This window comes from Channa argus, chromosome 12 (assembly GCF_033026475.1).
Source record: "Channa argus isolate prfri chromosome 12, Channa argus male v1.0, whole genome shotgun sequence".
NCBI classification, from domain to species: Eukaryota; Metazoa; Chordata; class Actinopteri; order Anabantiformes; family Channidae; genus Channa; species Channa argus.
In genome coordinates, this window is record NC_090208.1 from 17,400,272 (window position 1) to 17,421,790 (window position 21,519).

At 39.5% G+C, this 21,519-nt stretch overlaps 1 protein-coding gene across 4 annotated transcripts in view; it reads left to right on the forward strand.

Moving 5' to 3' along the window:
- The first annotated feature begins 1,558 nt into the window (after nt 1-1,558).
- The window catches only part of ndrg2 (NDRG family member 2), a 30,118-nt gene continuing 10,157 nt past the window's right edge, over nt 1,559-21,519 (forward strand). Inside the window, exons 1-2 of one of the 4 annotated variants that reach the window (XM_067525048.1) lie at nt 1,559-1,652; nt 19,390-19,475. In XM_067525048.1, coding sequence (XP_067381149.1) covers nt 1,574-1,652; nt 19,390-19,475 — 165 coding nt within the window. In that variant the 5' untranslated portion in view covers nt 1,559-1,573. Of the gene's footprint in view, nt 1,653-1,797; nt 2,239-7,878; nt 8,015-14,745; nt 14,777-19,389; nt 19,476-21,519 lie in introns of those variants that run through there. The other 3 variants (XM_067525050.1, XM_067525047.1, XM_067525049.1) reach the window with 3 other exon arrangements.

Below are 21,519 nucleotides of genomic sequence, written 5' to 3' on the forward strand. Positions count from 1 at the left end.
ACCCAAAAGCCCTTTAATCCAGCCAGGCTGCACAGCTGGTGGGCCAAGATAAGCAATGGACAGTGACAGAACTGTAACTGATGAAGCAGTTGCTGTAGTACATGTGTGCAGTTCTCTGCGCATGCACGATGTTGGCTTTTACTGGACAAAATAATGTATCGAAGCACGTTTTAACCACTGACCTCTTACTTTCTGCTGAAACTGAGCCATAAAGTTTCAGCAAATGTTTGAGGAAGTTGAAGTAACCTGTTTGAATGTTTGCGTGTGTGTGTGTGTGTGTGTGTGTGTGTAACAAATAGCTGGCTCTGCACAGCATGACAGGATCACGGGCTGGAGGATCATTATGTAAGGTGGTTAATTTAGAGCTGCAGATAGATATTAACTGCCAACTATGATACAGATAACATATTGACTGACTTTTATTCCAAATACAACAAAAAATGTATTATTTTCCACAGAAATTCGTTTTCTGGCTAGAAAATCTGGAAAGCTGTCATAATTGTTGTAATAGTATAATAAAACGTTTTGTAGAATAAAACATAATTCAGCCATAACAGCTATTAGATACGTTTATCAGTTTAAAAATAAAATCAGTACAATAAATAAATAAAGCCACTGTAATCAACGCTTGGAACCACAGATTCTTTATAACTCCCTAAAGGAATGTTTTAGTCCTTTTTGTTGTCTTTTTCCATCCTAGAAGCAGCTGGGAAACATGCAGGAAACCATTTGGTCATCCAAAGGCAACACAAACGAGAGTCCATGTGTGTCACTTGGGGAAACTATGACCTGACTTATATAACCACCGAGCCGATGAGCATTGTTCTCCATTCTCAGCAGTCGTGCTCTGGGTTAGGTGTACAGTACAGTATGGCTTCATCTGGGAATGCTGTACATGTGGCGTGTTTATTTTTCCCTCGGCCCCTGCAATGAAAGAGCTCTTTATGAACTCAAAAACAGAACTGTGCCACTTCACTATTTCACAGTGAGCATGGAAGAACTGATACACTATCTTTAAGCCTCAGACGGCTGGAAATATAGAAGAGACTGAATTGGTTGAAGAAAATGTTACATATCTATTATTACATTAATCTAAATGTGTATACACAGTACAGCCTATAAACCTTCTCTCATATCTGTTAATCCATATTGGAGTAAGCTGTTAGACTGTAAGTACCCACTAAAGTCTAAATGAAGTGCTCAAGCTCAAATTACTTTAAAGTGGAAGGACAAGTTGGACTGAAACCTACTCACTAATGATTTTATAATAATCATTTTCACAACATCAGTAACAGCAACGTTGACTTTTATATATATTTACAGGCGATTTGTTAGATGGGATCCTTTGGATTTTTTTCCGTTTTGGTTGGAATCGGTGAACCACCTGCCTACCACCTTATCAACGTGATAACGTAAATCTAAGTGAACGTGTGTAGAGGAATAAAGAAAACATTGTATGATTGACAAGTTTTTGACCATTAAGTCGAACTCATAACTGCAGGAAACAAGGAGACGCGGAATCCCCACGGAGGACGTTCGATGCCCTGGGTTTGGACCACCGGACCGCCCCAGAATGGACGTCTCATTGTTGGGCTCCCTAAAGTCCAAACGTTCTCCTCCTTTTCCTCTTCCGGGCCGCCTTTTAACTCCAGGTGTGTTTATTTAGTTTCTGGCTCGAGCCCAGGCGGGAATGCTAGCGCGTTCGACTCAGTTCCACTAGCTCAACAAGGGCGGACTGTACCAACGTAAAACTTGGGGGAGGTGGAGCCGACAGCAAAAACAGCCTGTTTGCTCGCAGTATCGCGTCTGCATTTAGTGTAGTCTAAACGAGAGCTGTCACAAGGTGAGCTAAATATAACCCTCCACTTAGCTTTGGATCCAAATAAACGTGTCCACTCCCATTTGTTGCTACTCTACTAGCATATAACTTTTTACTACCCCTAAAAACTCCATTGCTCCGTCTTGCCTTTTGATTGACCGCTCCATATTTTTGTCTCCGTGCTGAATTTTCCTCCTGCTGGAGAAAGGAGAAAAAACACCACAAGGAAAATCAGAGAGGAAGAAGGCAAATAAACGAGGTGGAGGGAAAGTGAAATAATAGCAGATTAGTGGAAAGACTGTGGGGACGGAGTGGAAAAGCAAGGAGACGCTGCGCAAGTGGAGAGCGAGACTTGTCATATATTTTTAAAGGCGCTGTTTTGTGTGAAGATTTGTCGTTTCCTATCTGCAAATTATTAGGTGAGTTTATCTTTTGTAATTATATATATATATATATATATATATATATATATATATATATATATATATATATATATATATATATATATATATATATATATATATATACACACATACATACATACATGCATAATTGCCCTTTAAAGTATTTGTTTTAAAGTCAGGGAGTAGGCTGTGCAGATTTGTTGCTGCTCATTCAACAGTCGTTAAACACAGCAATAAAAAGAGAGAAAAATAGGTTTTTTCATGGGGACTTCTGTGTTAGGAATTTGCCGCGGGGGGGGGGTTACACACGGCCGACCCTGCTGTTTAATATTTCCGAATGCAAAATGATGTCAAAGTAATCAGTGCTCACCCATCCTCGTTTTCCCTCTTGGCTGAATCAGAAACACGCTGCTTGGTTTGAAAAAAAAAAAAACAAAAACGAAAAAACATCAAACTCTACCAGACATTGATATTTAAACGTCTGCTTGCAGAAACATACACAAAATACATGCATTGTGAATTTGTATTTTTTATTCTTTGCATGCATGTGTGACTGCTTAGAGTGTATGTGTGATAGAGAGAGTGGGCGATATTGACGCGCACATGTGGCATCGCCAGCGGGTCTTTTGTTCTTAACGACCCCCCCTTCTTGCCTCTATAACAACGGACCCAGGCATGACAGCTCACTTGCACGGCCCAAGACTCCAGCAAACAGGACACAGGCCGGTATTGAGATGCCCGTGTCCCCTGAACTTGAATCTAACATGAACCTGACCTCCCACCCCCATCCCCCCTCCTCACTCTATTCATGTCTTTCAGCCGCATAGCTCCTGCTCCTTTGTGGGTCTGTGCTCACGGAGCTGTAGCAGTGGCAGTGGAACGGTTAAATACTTTTCAATTCCGTGACAGAAAGGTTGTTTTTGTCTCTCTGAGAAGCAGAGGTACCGTGGATTGGGGCTGCTTGGGGGGAGGGGGCATGGATAGGAGGGGTAGAGGTTCGAGAGGGGTGTTTGTACGCTCTTGGCGCACCAGAGGATACAATGAGTGTCAAAGTCAAATGGAGGTGTGTCCCCTGTGTGTGTAAACTGGCCGTGCGCGTGTTTGATAACATATAAACGATATAATAACAATAATAATAATAATAATAATAATAATTGCAGCAATGCGTACTGCGTTTCGTAAGAGCCTCTCTTTGGGGACCGTATTATACTTAAACGTGTCGTGCCAGACTAAAGACACACACTACTCTCCTTGTACTACACACAGCATCGCAGACAGGTCTCCACTATTCCTGCAAGCCGCACGCACGCACTCAGGCAAGCTCGTGCGCAGAGTCTGTGAGTCATACCGCATTTGGAGACTCGCGGCTTCACCGCTCTTTGAGTGAAGTGAAGCCCCTGCTGATAACATGCGTGCACGCGCGCCCCGACAGGCTCCAGACATTGTTCCACAATTGTGCACTAGGATGTGGATTTGCACGCGCCCACAGGCAGTCCACGAGCTGTGACTCGTTTCGAGAAAGCAGAAATGTAACTACACACGCGCGCGCGTGCACGCAGAAAGAGAGAGTGTGTTGTTTGTTTTCCTTTGGATTGGAGTTGCTGGTGGGTGTGGTGTTGCCTGCAGCTCTGTGTCCATTTGGACATTTTGGCTGCTGTTAATTTCAATTGTGTAGCCTATTCAGCATTGTTTCAGAAAGCTGGACTACATATGAAAATACTGACTCTTCAAAATGCATTTTTTAAATTTATTTGCAAACACATTTTTCTTTTCTGCTGATTTTCTGCTCAAAGGACTTTATAGTTTGCTCTGCTCAGTTTCAGAAATAAGAAACTTGCCAGCCCTGCCTTTCTAGAAACTGTCCTTTTCACTTAATGTTGACAGGGGGAGGGAGTGAAAGGTTTCTTCTTCTTTTTTTTTTTGCATGCAAGTTTCACAGTCTTAACTCTCAATGCTCTGAGCAGTGTAAACAAAATTCCATTCACCTCTCTGTTGTATTCCAGTGAAAAAAGGCATAAGAAGATCACATAAAACCTCAGTACGCTAAATAAAACAATAAAGTGGGAAACCTCACACTGAGAACATGATGGATATAGGGGCAAGTGGTTTTTGAGAGCCTTAAAATTTACATCATTTGATGCCCTTTTTTTAAGTCTAAACAAATCTGAACCAATCACCCCCCATGTCAGCTATTTGAGCAATTTGTAGTCTCAGTGTTTGCTCACATTGCATCACTATAATAGTCTGAAAGAGAATTGGACCTACAGTATGTAGAAAATACTGGAATTTTCTTTACTTTTGCAATATTTAATTAAGCAGAATTTGTCTGCACTTTTGAAATACTGCATGGATAATGATAGAAGGTAAACATGGTAGCAGATAAAGTTCAGTAAGTGTAAACTGCAGCCACCATGAGCTACAGGTGAAGTCAGAGTAATGTTCAAGTATATTGGTATTAAATAATTTTGCCATTAAAGGGCTCCTTGAGTTCAGGTAGGTGAATCTCAGAGAATGACAGGATCAAATTAAATAAACTACTGTAAAGTACTGTATGTGTTCAGATACTGGCACTTCACTTACATTTTTTATGTATTGAAAGTTTGTGTCTTTATTTCAGCATATTCAGAAACATTTTATTGCATTATAAATATCTAATTCAAACATCTTAGAATAAGTAAACCAAACAGGTAATAGCATACATTCTTGGCCTGAGTGATGTTGTTACACATCAACTGTGGGAACACCAATAGTTGCTAATTCTTCCAGCAGAAGCAGGTTGTAGTGAGGCCACTGTTCCTTTGAATAAGCCAGGCTGTTGACATGTCACAGCTGTGATTTGGGGAGATTTTCTGGAGTCATGTCATACACATCTGTCAGGGCCAGAAATGAACTCTTCTGCTGGAACAGTTCTCCTTTGGTCTGATGCTGCATCCTGAGTTTTTGTGTTATGGCCAGACTAATAATCCAATGAGATCAACTTGCTGACATCATTAAACTGTGGCAGACAGCAGCAGTTTGGATCAGTCTCCTTTGCTGAAGCTTGCAGACATTTGTGAACCCAGTGACAAAACAGAAACAACCCCTCATCAGCTTGGGTTTTGTATTTTTTGTCTGTACTCTCATTGGCAAATGGAAGCTATCACTATAAACATGGTACTGTAGATGGTGGCCATGTTTGTGAAAACAGTCTGGAAACCACGTGTAATTCTCTCTGCACCACTTAACTTGTTGTCATGATGGCTATTGACCAACCTGGCCTCATTACAGCCTTGTTGTACCATCATTGGACTTCGCTTGTGTTCCTTTGGCGGGTCAGTGACAGTCTGACCTTATGCACAGTGGGCAGAGCCAACTCAAAGATACACTTGGCTCCAAAAACGATTTCCCCTATGACTCCTCTAACATGAAGGCCTATTATTAATGTGTTTTTATGTTGGTGGTGAATGTTTAGTTGATATGGTTGTATTGTAATGAAATGCAATAGCTTTCTGCTTTTGCATTATTCAATTTATATGTATGCATGCGTGTTTTTAAATAAAAAGTTTTATCACTCCAGTAAAACACACTTATATCAGCAGGAGACACAAACTTGCAAAACGTGTGTGGGGGACGCAAAGAGTGGAAAAAATGGAAACTGTGGGTGATTAAAAATAGGACAAAATGCTGCAATACTAAACATTAAACTTTTCCATTGCAGATTTGCTCCATTTGCCAAAGAACAAATGTACTTTGCTTGGCTATTGATGTGGGAGGAAACTTGCTTGATCATTTTCAAACTGTCACCTTGCCTGTTGACTCTACTAATATTAACATTTACTCCCACCATGTTTGTTAATCCATCAGCCTTGACTAAAAGAAATTACGTGATGTTTGACCTGTTAAGTGGTCACAGTTGTATAGAGGCGAGGTGGTTAAGTAAAAATTATAGAGTAAAAGTTATATTTCTGACACTGAATATTGAGATTCACATCAAAATTTGTTGTTCCAAAAGTGACACCTTATAATTTGTGACATAAAATAAATCATATTATTTCCTCTTCAAATTGTGATTGGTTGTAAGTAGCTACAATGATGGACTACAAGTTTTATTACTTTGAAACTTGGTACTCTAATATAACAAGATCTGACAACAATGTGGAAAAGTAGATAAATGTTTGAAAATGCGAGACATTTTGCCAGTAAACAGCTGTGATTTGATCCTGAGCTCTGAGGTGGGTTAAGGTCCTAAAATACAAAGACAGTAAATGCTGTTGTCAGCTTGAATGCTAGGAAATAATCTTTTTCCTTATGATTAAGTGTTGATGACACTGGAGCGACATCTGTAAGTGCACGTCAGGCTGTTGAACGTACACAGTGGTGTCAGTGTTGTGACACAAACACTGCATCTCGGCGTAGCCATGACTGTTTATACTGTTGTAGTCAGTGGACTGTGTTACGGTGTTTGGTTGTATTTCTACGCTGATGGTGCTTGAGATAGACATTTGTGTCTGTGGGTGTTTTGCCTCTTCAGAGTTTGGGTTGGTCAGTTTTGAGGATGTTTATTTATGTAATGATTTGGAGCACTGGTGGCCTGTTCAGCTGTGGGAACAGAAACATTTTTCAATGCACTAGGGGGAAAATATTGAAACTGCTCTAACCTAACTAATATTTTAATATTAAAAGATTACATAGATGTTAATACATAAGAAGGGTTTTGCTAATCGTAACAAAACATTGAAGAGATTGTAATGGGGCATTTAACAGGTACAAATCCTGTTGGTGGAAACATCACTATGTTGATAAATGTATGTTGACTATTAACTTTGCAAACACATTCACCACAGCAACTTTACAAGGCAACAAAAGGATGTAGATGTAAAAGTAATTTAATGCAGCTTTAAATCTTACCATACCAATGTCTGCTTTATTAATGTATTCAATCTGTAATACCTTCTTATGACTGTTTCTACATACCACCTGTCCATTGAATAATCATGGTACCTAACTGATGTTAGTCTTAACGTGAAGCTGAACTGGGACTGAACACCAGCTAATGGCTTATCAGTCAGTCTAGTACCTGAAAGCTTAAATGTGTTTGGAAATTATTTCGTGGTTTAAACTTCTCAAATGTAAGCATTTGATGCTGCTTTTGAAAAATACGACACCAAATAAGTAATGGAGAGTGGTTAGAACAAAAAGCGACATTTGAAGACGTGAAGTTAAACTTTGTTGTATGGTTTTTTCACAGCAAAAGATGAACAGAGAACAAAATTTGTTGAAAATAAGATGAGTCAGCTGAGCTCTACATCTAGTATGGATCATTATTTCTAAGGCCATTATTTCTAAGGTCATTTTATTTATTTGAGATGATTTAAAATGCATTAATGAGCTGTATGTATAGAGAAAACAAACTTATATGCTCATTCTGCATCCTGTAGTGCAGCTACTTTAACTAACATTGTCTAATGTTGCACTTCTGCCTGTTGGCACCAACAGAAACATTGATTTTTCTGTGTTGACACTGTATTCAGCTCAGTGTGTTACAAACCCAGGCGTACACAACACGAGAGACCATCGAAGATACAAAACAAACATTGAAATTTGTGCTCACAGGCTACTAAAATGAAATGTTTGGATGGAAACCAAAGCACACTGCAAACAGCTGAAATAGTGTTCCCACTCAGACCAGAATCTTTGGCTGTGTATTCAGTATTTAACTCAGTTTTGTTTTTTATAAAGAAGAACAAAGCGGTGAAATCACCAGCTCATGACATTACAGTGGCATCGTGGACAGCAGACATGACCCCACCTGGTAGGTCAGAATGGTTCCTGTGGGTCTGAACATGTGTAACATAATTTCTTTTTTATGTTTAGAAGCAGCGTCGGTTAATATGGGGTTTTGTAAAACAAGTTCTGATGTATTTTTACTGTACAGTACAGTGTAGAAGAGCACGTTAGCTGATGACTGAGACAGTGTGTAGGTGTTTGAGATCAGTCTAGTCTGAATAATTTTGACCATTTGGGTAACATTTTTGTTTATCTCATCTGAATTGTTATCATCAGAGTCTTGGCCAGTGATCGTGTCTAGTGTATAGTAGTCTGGGTTCATGTTTTTAAAAAAGGAGTTTTATTTTTTCTATCCTGTGTAGGTGTATGTGAGCATCACAGTCTCAGCATCTGGGTCAGTACATATGGATTTTATACTGTGTGGGTGTATGAGATCACAGCCGTCTTCATATGCCAGCATCTAGGCCAGTGTGTGGAAGCTGTGTATGTTTGTGGGGGGACAGTTCAGTCCTTTGCCTGATGGCTAGAGGCCAGATACAGATAGGCCAGGCAGCACAATGCCCTGTCTGTTCCCACGAGTCCAAACAACCCTTCACAACACCCTATTTATAGACAAACGCTCTGCCCAAACTCCATTCATGTTTCCCAGGTTGGATGTGTAGAGTAGAGTGGGCAGATGTGTTTTGTTTTTTCTCTAGTAATGTACTTAGATGTGCAAACGTTACACTCTGTTACTGTGATTTTGAGTAGAACTGTCCTGAATGTGTCCAAATGTGCATCCAGCCTGGTGCTGTTAGAAGCAATGGTTCAAAGTGTGTGTGTGTGTGTGTGTGTGTGTGTGTGTGTGTGTGTGTGTGTGTGTGTGTGAGAGAGAGAGAAAGAGAAAGCATTAAACTGTGCATGGTTACATAATGTTTGTCAATAGATCCACAGGCAGATGAAGAGCAGAGCAGGGCATAAAATAAATGGCAAAAAAAATGTGAGCAGGGGAATAATTTGTCCCCTGCTGGTACGCACCACATCCATGTAAAGTGTATTTATATACGGTGGATTGTCTGCAGTTGTGTCACAGATCTCCTAGCAACAAGGGCCTGCCGCCATTATGGAGGTCCGCTGAAGCGATATGCATAGGACAGCAAATGGTAAATTTGGAAAAATAGGGGAAATAACCTGGAACAATCTGTCATTGTAAAGTTATAAATCTGCATAGTATTAATGATCATTAAGCATTTATATGTCAAATCCTTGACAACCAAATAGCATCTCTGCAAACACCATGACCTGGTTGACAGAGAATCTCCACAGATCCACCCAGTCAGCTCAAAGTTCAGTCCAGAATTTTAAAAAATCAAATCATCAAAATTGAATGAAAAAAGTCAACTAAACGATACTGAGGTCAAGGAATTTTTTTATTTTTTTATCTAAGATCTGATTTTTACTTAGCTGGCAGTATTAGAAAAAATATACCGATTTCAAGATGTGTAAAGTGCAGCTATAATCACACTAAGTGAAAACTTGCAGCGCCAACTTTATCCAGACACAGACTTGTTTTAAAACTAAGCTAATGAATAATGTTGACGCCTAGAAAGAGACAACAGATGCGGTATTTGCATACGTGTGTGAATGAGAGGGACCCAGGTGGAACGGTGAGGTTACAGGGAGCAGAGGTGAAGAAGCTGCAGGACTTTAAGTACTTAGGGTGAACGGTTCAGGGCAATGGAGAGTGTGGAAAAGAGGTGAAGAGGCGAGTGCAGGCACATTGGAACGGGTGGAGAAAAGTGTCAGGTGTGTTGTGTGATAAAATAGTATCAGCAAGAATGAAAGGAAAGATGTTCAGGACGGTGGTGAGACCAGTGATGTTGTTCAGCTTAGAGACAGTGGCATTGAAGAAAAGACAGGAGGCAGAGCTGGAGGTAGCAGAGCTTCAGATGTTGAGGTTCTCAAGAAAACAAAAAACAATTAACACGTTTGCTCATCTTTATTCAGATCATTTCTTTTTCTTTTCCGTGCATTAGACTTGCGTGCGTGCATGCACTGCACATTGTTGCTGTTGAATCAAGTATAAAATGTATCTGTTTTTTGTTGGTTGAGCTGTGGTGACAGCACATAAACAAAATGTGAAAACATACAAAAACTTACAATTCAACAATTAGTCCTGTGACCTCATCACTTTGCACACAACTCAGTGATTGGAGACCAGAATAAGGGAGAAAAATATGGTGACATTTGTCATTGCAAAGAAATATAAAACCCAACACCTAGCATAAATTTGCAATGATCTTTAAATTATGAGAATGCAGTGAATAATCCATTCTACTATCTCTATCGAGGAGAAGTGTCACCCTTCGAGAGAGACAAAGAGACTAGATGCCTGAGTGGAGGTGAGGTCCTGATGTAAGGTCTGTAAATGATAAGAACTAGGGTGAGCCACTGAGCGATGGATGTTGGAGGATTTGAGGAGACAAGGGGTCAAACAGGCTTTTCTAAGCTGCTCTTTCATTTGTGTGTGCATGTGTTGTAGAGCCAAGGTGATCAGCGTGTGCCCATCCAACGCCGTGGGAAGCAGCACAGGAGATTTGAAAGGGGGAGAGTGAGCAAAGACTTGCCCCTGAGAGGGGATGAGGGGAGCGTTGGCTCCTATCTGGGTCTCCATGGGGGCTCTCCTTCTCTCCAGACATTTGTCGCTCATTTTTCTATCTCATTTTCAGCTTTTGGACTCTGTTCTGTCCTGTAGACCCAACACCAGTCAGTCTTACTGCAGGAGAGTGGATGGCCTTAGAAATACACAGCAGAGGTTGTGATTTTAGCTTCGGTGTGTTTTATAACACAGCTAGCCCCTAAGAGATAAAGTAAGGTTTGTTTCTTGTTGATATATGAAACACTCTGCACATTGTTTTAAAATCTCAAGGAGGCAAAAAGATCTTCTTCAAAACATTTATTCACATCACTGTCTCCATGCTTCCTGCCCCGCTGTCCTGGATAATGTATGTAGTTAATGGGCATTTTATTACTTTTTTGACTGTTTGTTTTTATCGAAGAACATTTTGAAACATTTTCTTTTTAACATTCAACTTTTCATAAGCGCATAATCCTGAAAATACCACCTGATTTTTTTTTTATTTTATTTTTTTTTTTTTACTTTTACAAGCCGGGCATGTTGTTTTTCTCCACTTTCTTTATGCTAAGCTATGGAGTTTGTCTTCTTATCCATCTCTTACTCCTAACTGTCTACCAGCTTTGCTTTTTTGCTACAGCACGCTAAACATTTCAAGAACAATTCAAGAACCTTAAAGATTATTATTAGACTAGCATAGATATAGATATATAGCAACAAGGTAAACCATGGACCGTGTTGACAGTAACATCAATTAAGGAGATTGAACAAATACTTGCAAATTATGTCATTGTAGTAAAGTATTGAACAGCTGTTTGGTAATACATGTATAATTATAGTGTTTAAAACTCAATTTGTTACAGGTATTACATCTAATGTTTCTTGACTAAAGTTAGTAGATGAGTTTTCAGAAATTATTAATTAATTTGAGTCCAACAATGCAAGTAGGCAGTGATTTTTATTTATTTATTTTTTTTACTTTCTGTAGAGCTGCACATAGTGGTACCCAGGTGTAACAGCAGTGAAGTATTGCAGACTAACGCAATTTCCTTCTGGACAGAAAACAGATTTGGTCCTGAGAGTGTTTATGTCGTCTACACCTGGGTCTCCCCAGTGCTTGTATGAAGTCCGGGCAGTCTTTGAGTTTTGATGCAACAACCGTGGGGTCTGTTGCTGAACAACTGCAGATGGACTACTCCTACAGAGTCTCCTCTTATTTTGTACAACCCCGTCTTCTAACAATGGGTTTATGTGTCTGTCAGTAGGTTGATAAATTTGTGTTGTATGAGGAGATTGCAATTTGCTATTGTTAGGTGAAAACCTTAGATCTACATCGATGATTGTTTGGAATTAAGAAGAAACTACCTACCTATTCCCAATGGATTGAAAGAAATCATAAATGTTAAAGTGTCTCTGGGCAAGTCACTGAACCCCTAACAGCCCTTTCCCCTCCCCAGCTGTGCAGTGCTGGTCCAAGCCCGGTGGAAATTGGGGAGGGTTGCGCCAGGAAGGGCATCCGGCATAAAAACTGTGCCAAATCAACATGCAAACAATGATCCGCTGTGGCGACCCTGAACTCACGGGATAAGCCGGAAGGGGGAAAAAAATTAAAAAATGCATCAATACCTGGTACCACTTATGTTCCGGTTCGTTCTGATCTGCTTGGATATTGGACATATTGTAAAACAGCCATAATCTAAGGCTAACGGCAGTAAATCAACCCAATTCAACCCAATACAAATGAGCTGTATTTTGACCCACATTTACTGGCAGTTTGGGTAGGGTATAGACTCCAAACACAGATTGTTGATTGGCAAGTCATTCTTGTTGACAGCTAATGTTTCTGTTTCCTTTTGAGATCAAGCTGCCTCTTCATTATAAAGTTATTTATTTGTCCCCCTCACCTTCATCGGGACGCAATACCACTTAAAATAAAATATTAAGAATAATGGTGTCCGGAGCCAGATTATAACTGTGAACCTTTGTTCCTACAATGAGGCAAAACCGCTAACGACACATGTATAAAGCTACCCAGCATTTCCATTTTCATCTCAAAGGTCCTCTTGCCACCCTCTCATGATGTGCCGCCTTAAACTTCGAAATCGATGCCTTCGCATGTTGAAGCAGCTGTGCGTGTCACACGAATGCCACAGGTTTAACCTTTCAGCATTTTAGCCTTCAGCCTACTATCTCAATATAGGTGACCTTAATGCTCAGTGCCCTACTTTAGCACGCTCTTTACTGTATGTGTCTGAGTGTATGGATGTTAGTGTTTGGGCATGTGTCTTTGTTCAGAGCTCCAAATACTGGAAGCACAAAAGACAGAGAGAGACCAAATAAAAGAAAGCACAACTGTTTGCCCATTTTCCTTTTCACTTGCTGCTGAGTGGAGAAAAAAATAGGAGGTGGCAGAAAGAGGATGGAAGGCATGAGACAAAGGCCTGCAGTCAGATAGAGGGCGAAGAGTGATGACTGGCAGAAATCGAGGGAGACTCAAATGAGAATTCAGCGGCGTGACAAAAGATGGCTGGAGAGTCGGGGAAGAGTGCAGAGCTGTGATAAAGAGAGAGAGGGATTAAAATAAAGAGGAGGAGGACAGATGGAGCGAGAGAAAGTTTTCTTGTTTGACAGGGGCTTGTGTCAGCTCTGCAAACAGCAATCTAGTGATTGATTAAAAAAAAGACAGGTGCAATTTGAAGTTGAAGCCTTTTTATTTTTATCTCTGAGTGTTTCATGAAATATTCTAGTCAGTGAGAGTTGATTTTTCTCACAAACAAAGAGGAAATGTAACAAATGGCGTCTTTTGATAGGGATACAAGCTCTAAAATCACCTTAGCTGCTAATAGTCTTCTGGCATAAGTTGGTTGTTTATTGTAGTGCAGGAACATCCCATATACAGTACTGTAGAGAAATTTACTTTTGTTGGCTTACTTCATCCCCATAACAGTCTTTTCAAGTTTCGGCAGTCTTGTCCTGCTGAGGTTTCTTCTAGCCTGACATTGAATGTTTACTCGTGAGCCGCTGTGTGTATGAGTGTCAACATAATCTAAATGTGAAGCAGAGAATGAGTAGAATAGGCTTAACCCAACCTTGGACCAAAGGAAATAAAAAAACACATCACTTGCTGCATTATCCAGTCTGTTCAGATGTTTTCAACCTAGGTTCTCTGCAGATACTCCCTCCTGTTAATGTGTATCCTCTTACATATCAAAAGCAGCAGGGAAGAAACAAATGAAGAAATGTGCTGAGAGAAAGCAGATAACTAGAGATATAAGAAAAATCATAAATATTTGCTCAGGTGGTTGGCAATATGGATAACATTTTCTTTTTCTTTATGTGTAACTTTATTATTTATTGACATATGTTGCTGGATGTTTAATTGAGAAACTGTCTCAGCCATTAAATTAAACCCATAAATACTGTGACAAACTTCACAAGCTTCACAATTCAACTCCACAATTCAACTAAAGTCTTAAACATCAGTGTTCACCTGCAACAACAGCAGTCAATCCTGCATTGGCTTTTCAGTGAAACATCACAGGACCTGAAAGCTCACAAACCTACATAGTCTCGGTCTCAGTGTGGCTGTTTAATCCAGAGTTACTGTGTGGTGGCATTGCACTGCATCAGAGGACGGAGAGATGGTGTCAGAGTGGCAGAGCAGGAAAGAGCAAAAAAAGGAAGAGAAAGAAATGGCAGCAAAGACTGACAAAAACAGCTTGCGACATGTCGAAATGAGACAGCCTTCTGACAAGGGACGACTGAGATGCCATTGCTTTGCACAATTATGAATGCACATTAAACAAGTTTGGATTAATTTAGCTGGAGCAATTATGCAATGCAGCCTGATATCTGAGACATGGAGACTGTTTGGTGCAACAGCTGAGCTGAACAACTGTTGTCTGACAGCTGAGATGTAGAAACAGAGGCAAACAAGATGCAAGGCTTTTATTTTGTTTTCATTTTTCTTCTGCCTTTTCACATTAAACATCACTCCATCTTCCGAGGTTTTTAATCTTCATGCAAATCTCGTTCTCTCCATCTCTCTGTTTCTCTTTCTGTGCTGACAGACGGTGCCTCCTGTGCAGTTTAGCAGTTATTACACGCTCTAAACCACACTGACTCAGACTCAGAGGAAGAGACAGAGATAAAGAAAGATGGAAGATGGAGGGAGTAAGACTCATTTAAATTTTACGGTATCAGGAAACTGTGTATGGGAAGTACAGGGTGCATATGGCTGCTTAATCCAAACACATCCACTGCTCGTTTCCACCACTTTGTCTGTGGCTCCCTCTGGCAATAGTTATTACTGCTAATTGACCACTTTGTGGTGTGGTCTTCCACAGCACCCCTTCTCCAGTCAGAGCAAATAATTTTTTTCATTCTGATGCAATAACTGAAATTCTTGTAAAACCCTTCTGCAGCACACAATTGTGAAAGTTAAAATAGTACGAAAACCTTAACCCAAGATCTGCTTTTTGTGCGGCTCTCAGCTGTATTTTATGGTCTTAATCAGCAAGTAGAGGAAAAGTTATCATTACATAACCTGTAAGTATGTAACTTTAAATTAATGGGTAAATTAATTAAGAAGAGTCTATATAAAGCAACATTAAGCAATCTGATACTGAATATGGAAAAAAGACTGTGATGTCTCTCACATTGATAATGTTATAGTTTTTCGGTTCACGACCTTCAGCGTTTCTGTTTTGATCCACTCTTACCACTGTCATCAGCAAGGTTTTCAGTGGCAGGTGGCAGCTTTTTAAAAGTTCTGACAAACCCACTGCACACTACGGTGCACAGCCAGTGGTAATTCCATTAACAGAAACAGTGGCAAAGAATATTGGTCAATGACTAATTTTTATGACAGAGATGAGACTAAATTAAAAGTATCCTCTGAAAACAAAAACTATGACAATACGTTTTACATTTTAAAAACTCAAAAATAATGTGAAAGAGGGATAATTGGAAATGTAGAAACCATTGTAATACAAAATCTAATTCACTGACCTGCAGAATCTGGGGATTCACAAACTGTAGCTCCTCGTGAGTCTTCTCCACCACCCAAAATATCAGAAGTTGATGTTGTGGCTTGGCCTGTTGCACTACTGTTAAAAATAGTTTATAGCGTTTATTTACTTGCTTATTTTTTTCAATAAAGCTGAGACTGTCTTTCTTGTTAATGTAATTTCATTGTATAGATTCCTGGTGGGCCTTATGATATATGCTCGAATCTAGAGATCTTGTTGCACCAGAAACCTGCCTTTCCCAACATCCTAATGGAGCAACTCCAGAGACCTATTAATATACAGAGAGGGGCATGCCAACAAATCTACTCTGCAGTCATGTCAGAGCCTGCCAGATATATAAATATAGTCAGGGAGGAGCTGTGGCACCTACAGAATCAGAGAAAGGGACTGACAGTCATCTAAAGTGCTCAGGTTTAAGGATACGTGTCAACAAGCCGCCTGCACCTGCTGAAGTGTCCTTTGAGCAAGATACTAAAGTCCTACAGGCTCTAGACCTGAACATGTGTGAATGTGCCGGATGCTGAAGGCAAATTGGCTGCATTGAATCAACCAAAGTCCCTGCAAAATTCACAATCCAGAAACAGACTTGATTAGCCTGCTTCATATGGAATAGACAGTGGTAATGAAGGTAAGGAAGAGGAAAAACTGTGAAAATGTTTTAATAACTGACTTATTTTTGTTTTTGGGATTGTTAACCTTAGTAAAGATTATGAAGCCTTTTCCAGGTTAATATGATTCTTGGTGCTGCAACTAAAGATTAATTTTATTACCAAGTGACATAAATCATTAACTGTTTGGCATATGGGATATCAGAATCACAGGTTTGCAGGGCCAGGTTTTCTAGGTGTATTTTCAGTGCATCCTTTGTCCAAAAAGTACCATCATGTACTTAGTGCAGACTAATAACACATCTAAAAGGCTGAAACCACTACTTTTTAGGTATTTGTGCTTAAAAAGTGACCAATTGACCAATTATCTAAGTTGCTTTTTGGTTCAAATGATCAAATAACGACAGCAAATTATTAATTCTCACATGTATTTATTTGCTGAAGGGTGGCAAATTTATAAGGCCTAAACAATTAGTGATATATTTGATGTATTTATAATGGGTTTTGGTTGTGGTGTTGTTGCCAGAAGTGTTTACGAGCCACTACACAAGTTGTCACAAGTAAACACACATAGTAAATGATTAGACTGAACTACAGCCAGGCTCCATTTAAGAGATGAATTGATAATAAAACAATAGTCTTATACAATAATATAGTGGATTTGGACTTGTTCTGGTGGATTACTGCATGTAAGCCAAAACATGAAGATCCCAAATGTATTTTTTTGGCTGTAACATGGCTGCAGGATTATCACTATCAGTTTTTTTTTTTTTTTTTTCTTATTGCTGGTTTTAGTCAGAACTAATTAAAAAGGTTTCGGCTACAGAGGCTGAAACTTTGCAGAATGGAAAACAAATCAGTTTTATTGGAGTTTGACATAACTAGCAGCACTGGGCAGAGACATAAATACTAGATGAAAAAGACAGATGCAAGAAAGACTAAAAAAACGCTATATATGCAAGACTGAGAAATAGATGTACGTAGAGAGTGAGTGAGTGTTTGATGAGTGTGTGTTTGTGCTGTTGGGGGTTGCTTTGGTGAGTAATCATTTCCGTTTGAGACCCATAGAGACACCGGCTCCCTGGAGTATTAGTTCATTTTCTGATGAGTGCACACACTTATGCACACAAACGCGCGCGCACACACACACACACATGCACCAACTCACCTTGCTCCCCCTTTGATTTATGCCAAATTAGAAGATAGAACACAGTCATCGATTTTATGAGTGCATGAACTGTGCACAGACACAGGTGCTATATGTGAGGTTTAAATGTCAGATCAAACATAATGCTGTCAAATTGATGCAGTACTAGCCTACGCTCGCTCACTTCCTTTTAATATTTACTTGTCGCCCTAAAGCATGCTGGAAACCAAAATAAAAATACTTTTATTTATAGTGTTGGAAGATTGATAAAGGACAGTACAATAATAGCTGTTTTCCAATGTAGTTTCAGTGTTATAACTTGTTGTTCATATGCACAAGCATTGTCAGAGCATTCGATGCAGCAATACTGGTCATTTGCAGAAAGTCTTCTAGATGCTTCAATAATAGCTTTATTTATAAAACACTTATCAAACAAAGTGCTGTACATTAGAAAGGAACATACACAAACATAAATAAATAAATAAATAAAAATAAAATAAGGTTAAATATAAAATTAAAAAAGCCAGAAGTAAAACTACATCAAGTGACATAGATTTAATATACTATTTATACTAAAACAAGAATCTTACATCTCAATATAAATCTAGCTAACTGATGAGTAACAATATGGGAGGTCTCAGCCTTGTCCTGTCCTGAACATACTGTATCTGTCTATACATACATACTATACAGGATGGTTCCACTGTTTCTGCAATCAGTCATCCAAAGTGCCAGTTCTTTAAAGTGGAACACCACAACTTTACAAATCAAATTCTGTTTACATCTTAGGCAGTACTACTGCATATTTAGAAAAGAATGTATAAATAATTTAGTATCTCTGGATGGAATAAAATCTGATCTTCTTGTTGTTGTTGATGTTTTGAAGACATGTTTGAAAAAGCATACTAAGCCATTCCTCTGACCAGTCAAGGCTACAGGCTACATTAGCCACTGACGGTGTAAACAAGAGCGCAATGCAAAACTGGTGGAGTACACTTACCTGTAAATCCTGTATAATTTCAGGTAGAGACTCTGTGGAGTGATACACTTCAGTGTGAGTCTGAATATGATGGTCACAGTCAGCAAAAACTAAAAGAGATACTACTGACGACTATTGACTAGAAATACTGGATCTACAGTTACACCTGTTAAGCTTAGCTTAACAGTGATGAGATTAATGAGGGAAAATGAAATTACTTACAGAACCTTTTCCTCTTTCAACAACCACCTTTGTGTTGCCTCTTGGGTACAGCACTTAAGTCCCAGCTGCCCCGGTGCACTCACAGTAGCACACACTGTGGCTATGAATGTGTGAAGCCGTGTGAGAATGACTAACATGCTCGACTAACCTTCCTGAGATAAAAGTGATGTAATACAAAGTCTTTTCTTCCCTTCATTTCATTCTTATCAGTCACTTGTTTGTCACAGTCAGTCCTCCCCTGTGACATTTGTCACCACCATGTCTCTACCTGTGACTCAATTTTTGTGACTCCCTACCATCTTTCTCTTCTTCTCATTCCTCACACTTTCCCTTATGCCTGTTTTTGCCCATCTTTCTTCATGTTTTTTCCCCTACACTTTTAAGTGTCACATTCCACAAAAAAATTGTATCATCTTGTGCAATCTCATCATGTGTGTTTAATAACATGTCAATTGAAGATGCATGATCCATCTACTTATCAGTCCCTCCCTTGTCTAGCTCTTTTTTTCTCTGTCCCACAATCCTCCTCTGCTCATCTCTGCTGGCACTAATCACTAATTAACTTTCATAAAGTCCCACAGCCCAAACAAAGACCCAGAGGAAAAACAGCTCCATGCAATGTTTAATCACTCAAGTGTGTACGTGCACCATCCATTGCCATGTGTGCTTCAGAACATCTGTGCCCACATCACAGTGTCAAGTGTTTGTGAAAATGAGATGTATGCTTTGTTACAGTGAGCACAACAACTGCAGGAGCTGTAGTAACAGATTTCATGCTCTGGTTTGTTATACCTGTACAGGAGGTGACACCATGACAACAGAAATGCAGGAGATCGCCATCACAGAGGACAAGCCTTTACTCACGGGCCAGACTGACACTGTCAAGGTCAGAGACGATGTGACACACAAACACACAAACATAAATGCATATACAGTACAATATGTATTGTACACACTGGTATCTGCACAGACTACACAAAACACGGCCGACTCAAATGTAATCCAAGCCTAGAGAAACAGGCATGAGCACACATACAGTGATTAAGTTCCATGGTTGACGATGCGTAACATACGTGATCTGAAACCACAAATAAATGGCAGAATCTGTGGCCATGTGTCTGCGTCCCAGGAGACAGAGAAGACAGGGGCTGGTTTTTGTGTAAGTGCATTTGCAGCATAAATGTGTATGAATGTGAGGGTGTGTGCAGGTTTGTGTCTGAGCAGATCCTATATGTCATAACATGTGTTTCAAACAGATGTGTCTACGACTCTGTGTGTGTGCTGCATTGCTGGCTCAGATTTGACGTCAAAGCCCTGCGGAAACAAGAGCAGCTCATCTGCTGTGCTGTGCTGATGTTGCTGTGCAGATGTAGCGCAGAGTGCAGAGTGGTCTATTTCTCACTGCTGGCACCTGGTGGGCCAAGAGGGAAATACAACATGAGAAGAAAAACAACAACACAGCTGTACACTTATAAATGAACAACATCCCAGGAGTGTATCTGGTTGACATGAGGCAAACCTCTACTAATAATACTGTAACTAGCAGATGGCATACTTTGACTAAATTTGTATATTTTAACTTTGCCCAGTGATTTCTGAAGAGGTTGGAAGAGGTTAATGTGTTTCTCGGACCAATAGAAAATATTTATCTATATTGTAAAGTTTTTGAATATTAAACTAAGTAACCATTTCTTGATGTGCACATTCACACTGGTAGGAGGTAAAATGACTTAGTATTGATTTTATTGAAAAATAACATTCAAGACCATGAAAAGACAGCATTTAAATGTAATTCCTTGATTGTAGTATTGTCAATAACAGTTAACAATATTATGACAACATTTATTATGACAACATTTTTTACTTACTTGTCATCTCTAATGTCTTCCTACTGAAGATTTACATTTTGAAAAACCCGTCACAGATATGTTAAAAGGTGCCCAATAATGAGCTAAAACAGCTGGGCTACATTTGTTACTAAACAAATGTGTAACCTAAACTATATCTGGATTTTGCTGTGAATATATTCTAAAAAAATAATCTCAATACTAGTTTCTAAGTCTTACGACAGAGAAGCACTTGTTGTGTTGTGGTGGATGTAGGTTGTGACTGTGACAAATACTCACTGTCTACTACAACATAATTACACTTACAGCATGGGCTACTACAGGACCCGTGTGTGTGTAAGAGGAAATTAAATTAGGATTGGAAGCTTATATCAGAACTTCCATTGTTCACTGGACTCTTCTGCCTCCACCAACAACCATTAGCATCCATCCCAAGCAACTAAACACATGCTCAGTTTGAGGATCAAGTTCTAATTTAATTTCTATGGATTGACTAAAAATTGTGACGTTTTATAAACCAGGCAAAGCCATCTCCCTAATCACCAGACCTGTACGCGTTCCGTTTCATTTCTGTATTGACACCCATCTACACACACCCACCTCCACTGCAACCATCCACACTGTTAATTTTCTAAAAGCTTGTGATACTAGTAATTCATTAGGAGGGTAAATGTGTCGAAGGTTAAAATGAAAAACATTAAAGCCTCCCCAGCATCCAATAACCACCGGCTGGACTGAAGAGGTTCTCTAATGCTTTGTCAGATGTGTATTGCCGCCCTTCCTGCCTGTGTGGGTGTTAATTAAAAAGGAAGGCTGCAATTAATATGAAAGGACGATGAAAGAAAAAGCGGAGAGTTTTCTTTTGCCCTTGTCTTTTGTTTCCAAGACAAGAAAAAAAGGAAAGCAAGAAAACTCCATTGTATTCTAATGTCCCACTTCAAATTCTTTGAAAAGCAATACAGAGCGTCTCAGACTCCACAAATAATACCAATTTTTTCAAAAATTCAACTTAAGACTTCTACAGCTTTACATTTGTGAACCTGTATGGATTTGGATGTGATTTTGTGTTGTGAACATATGCTT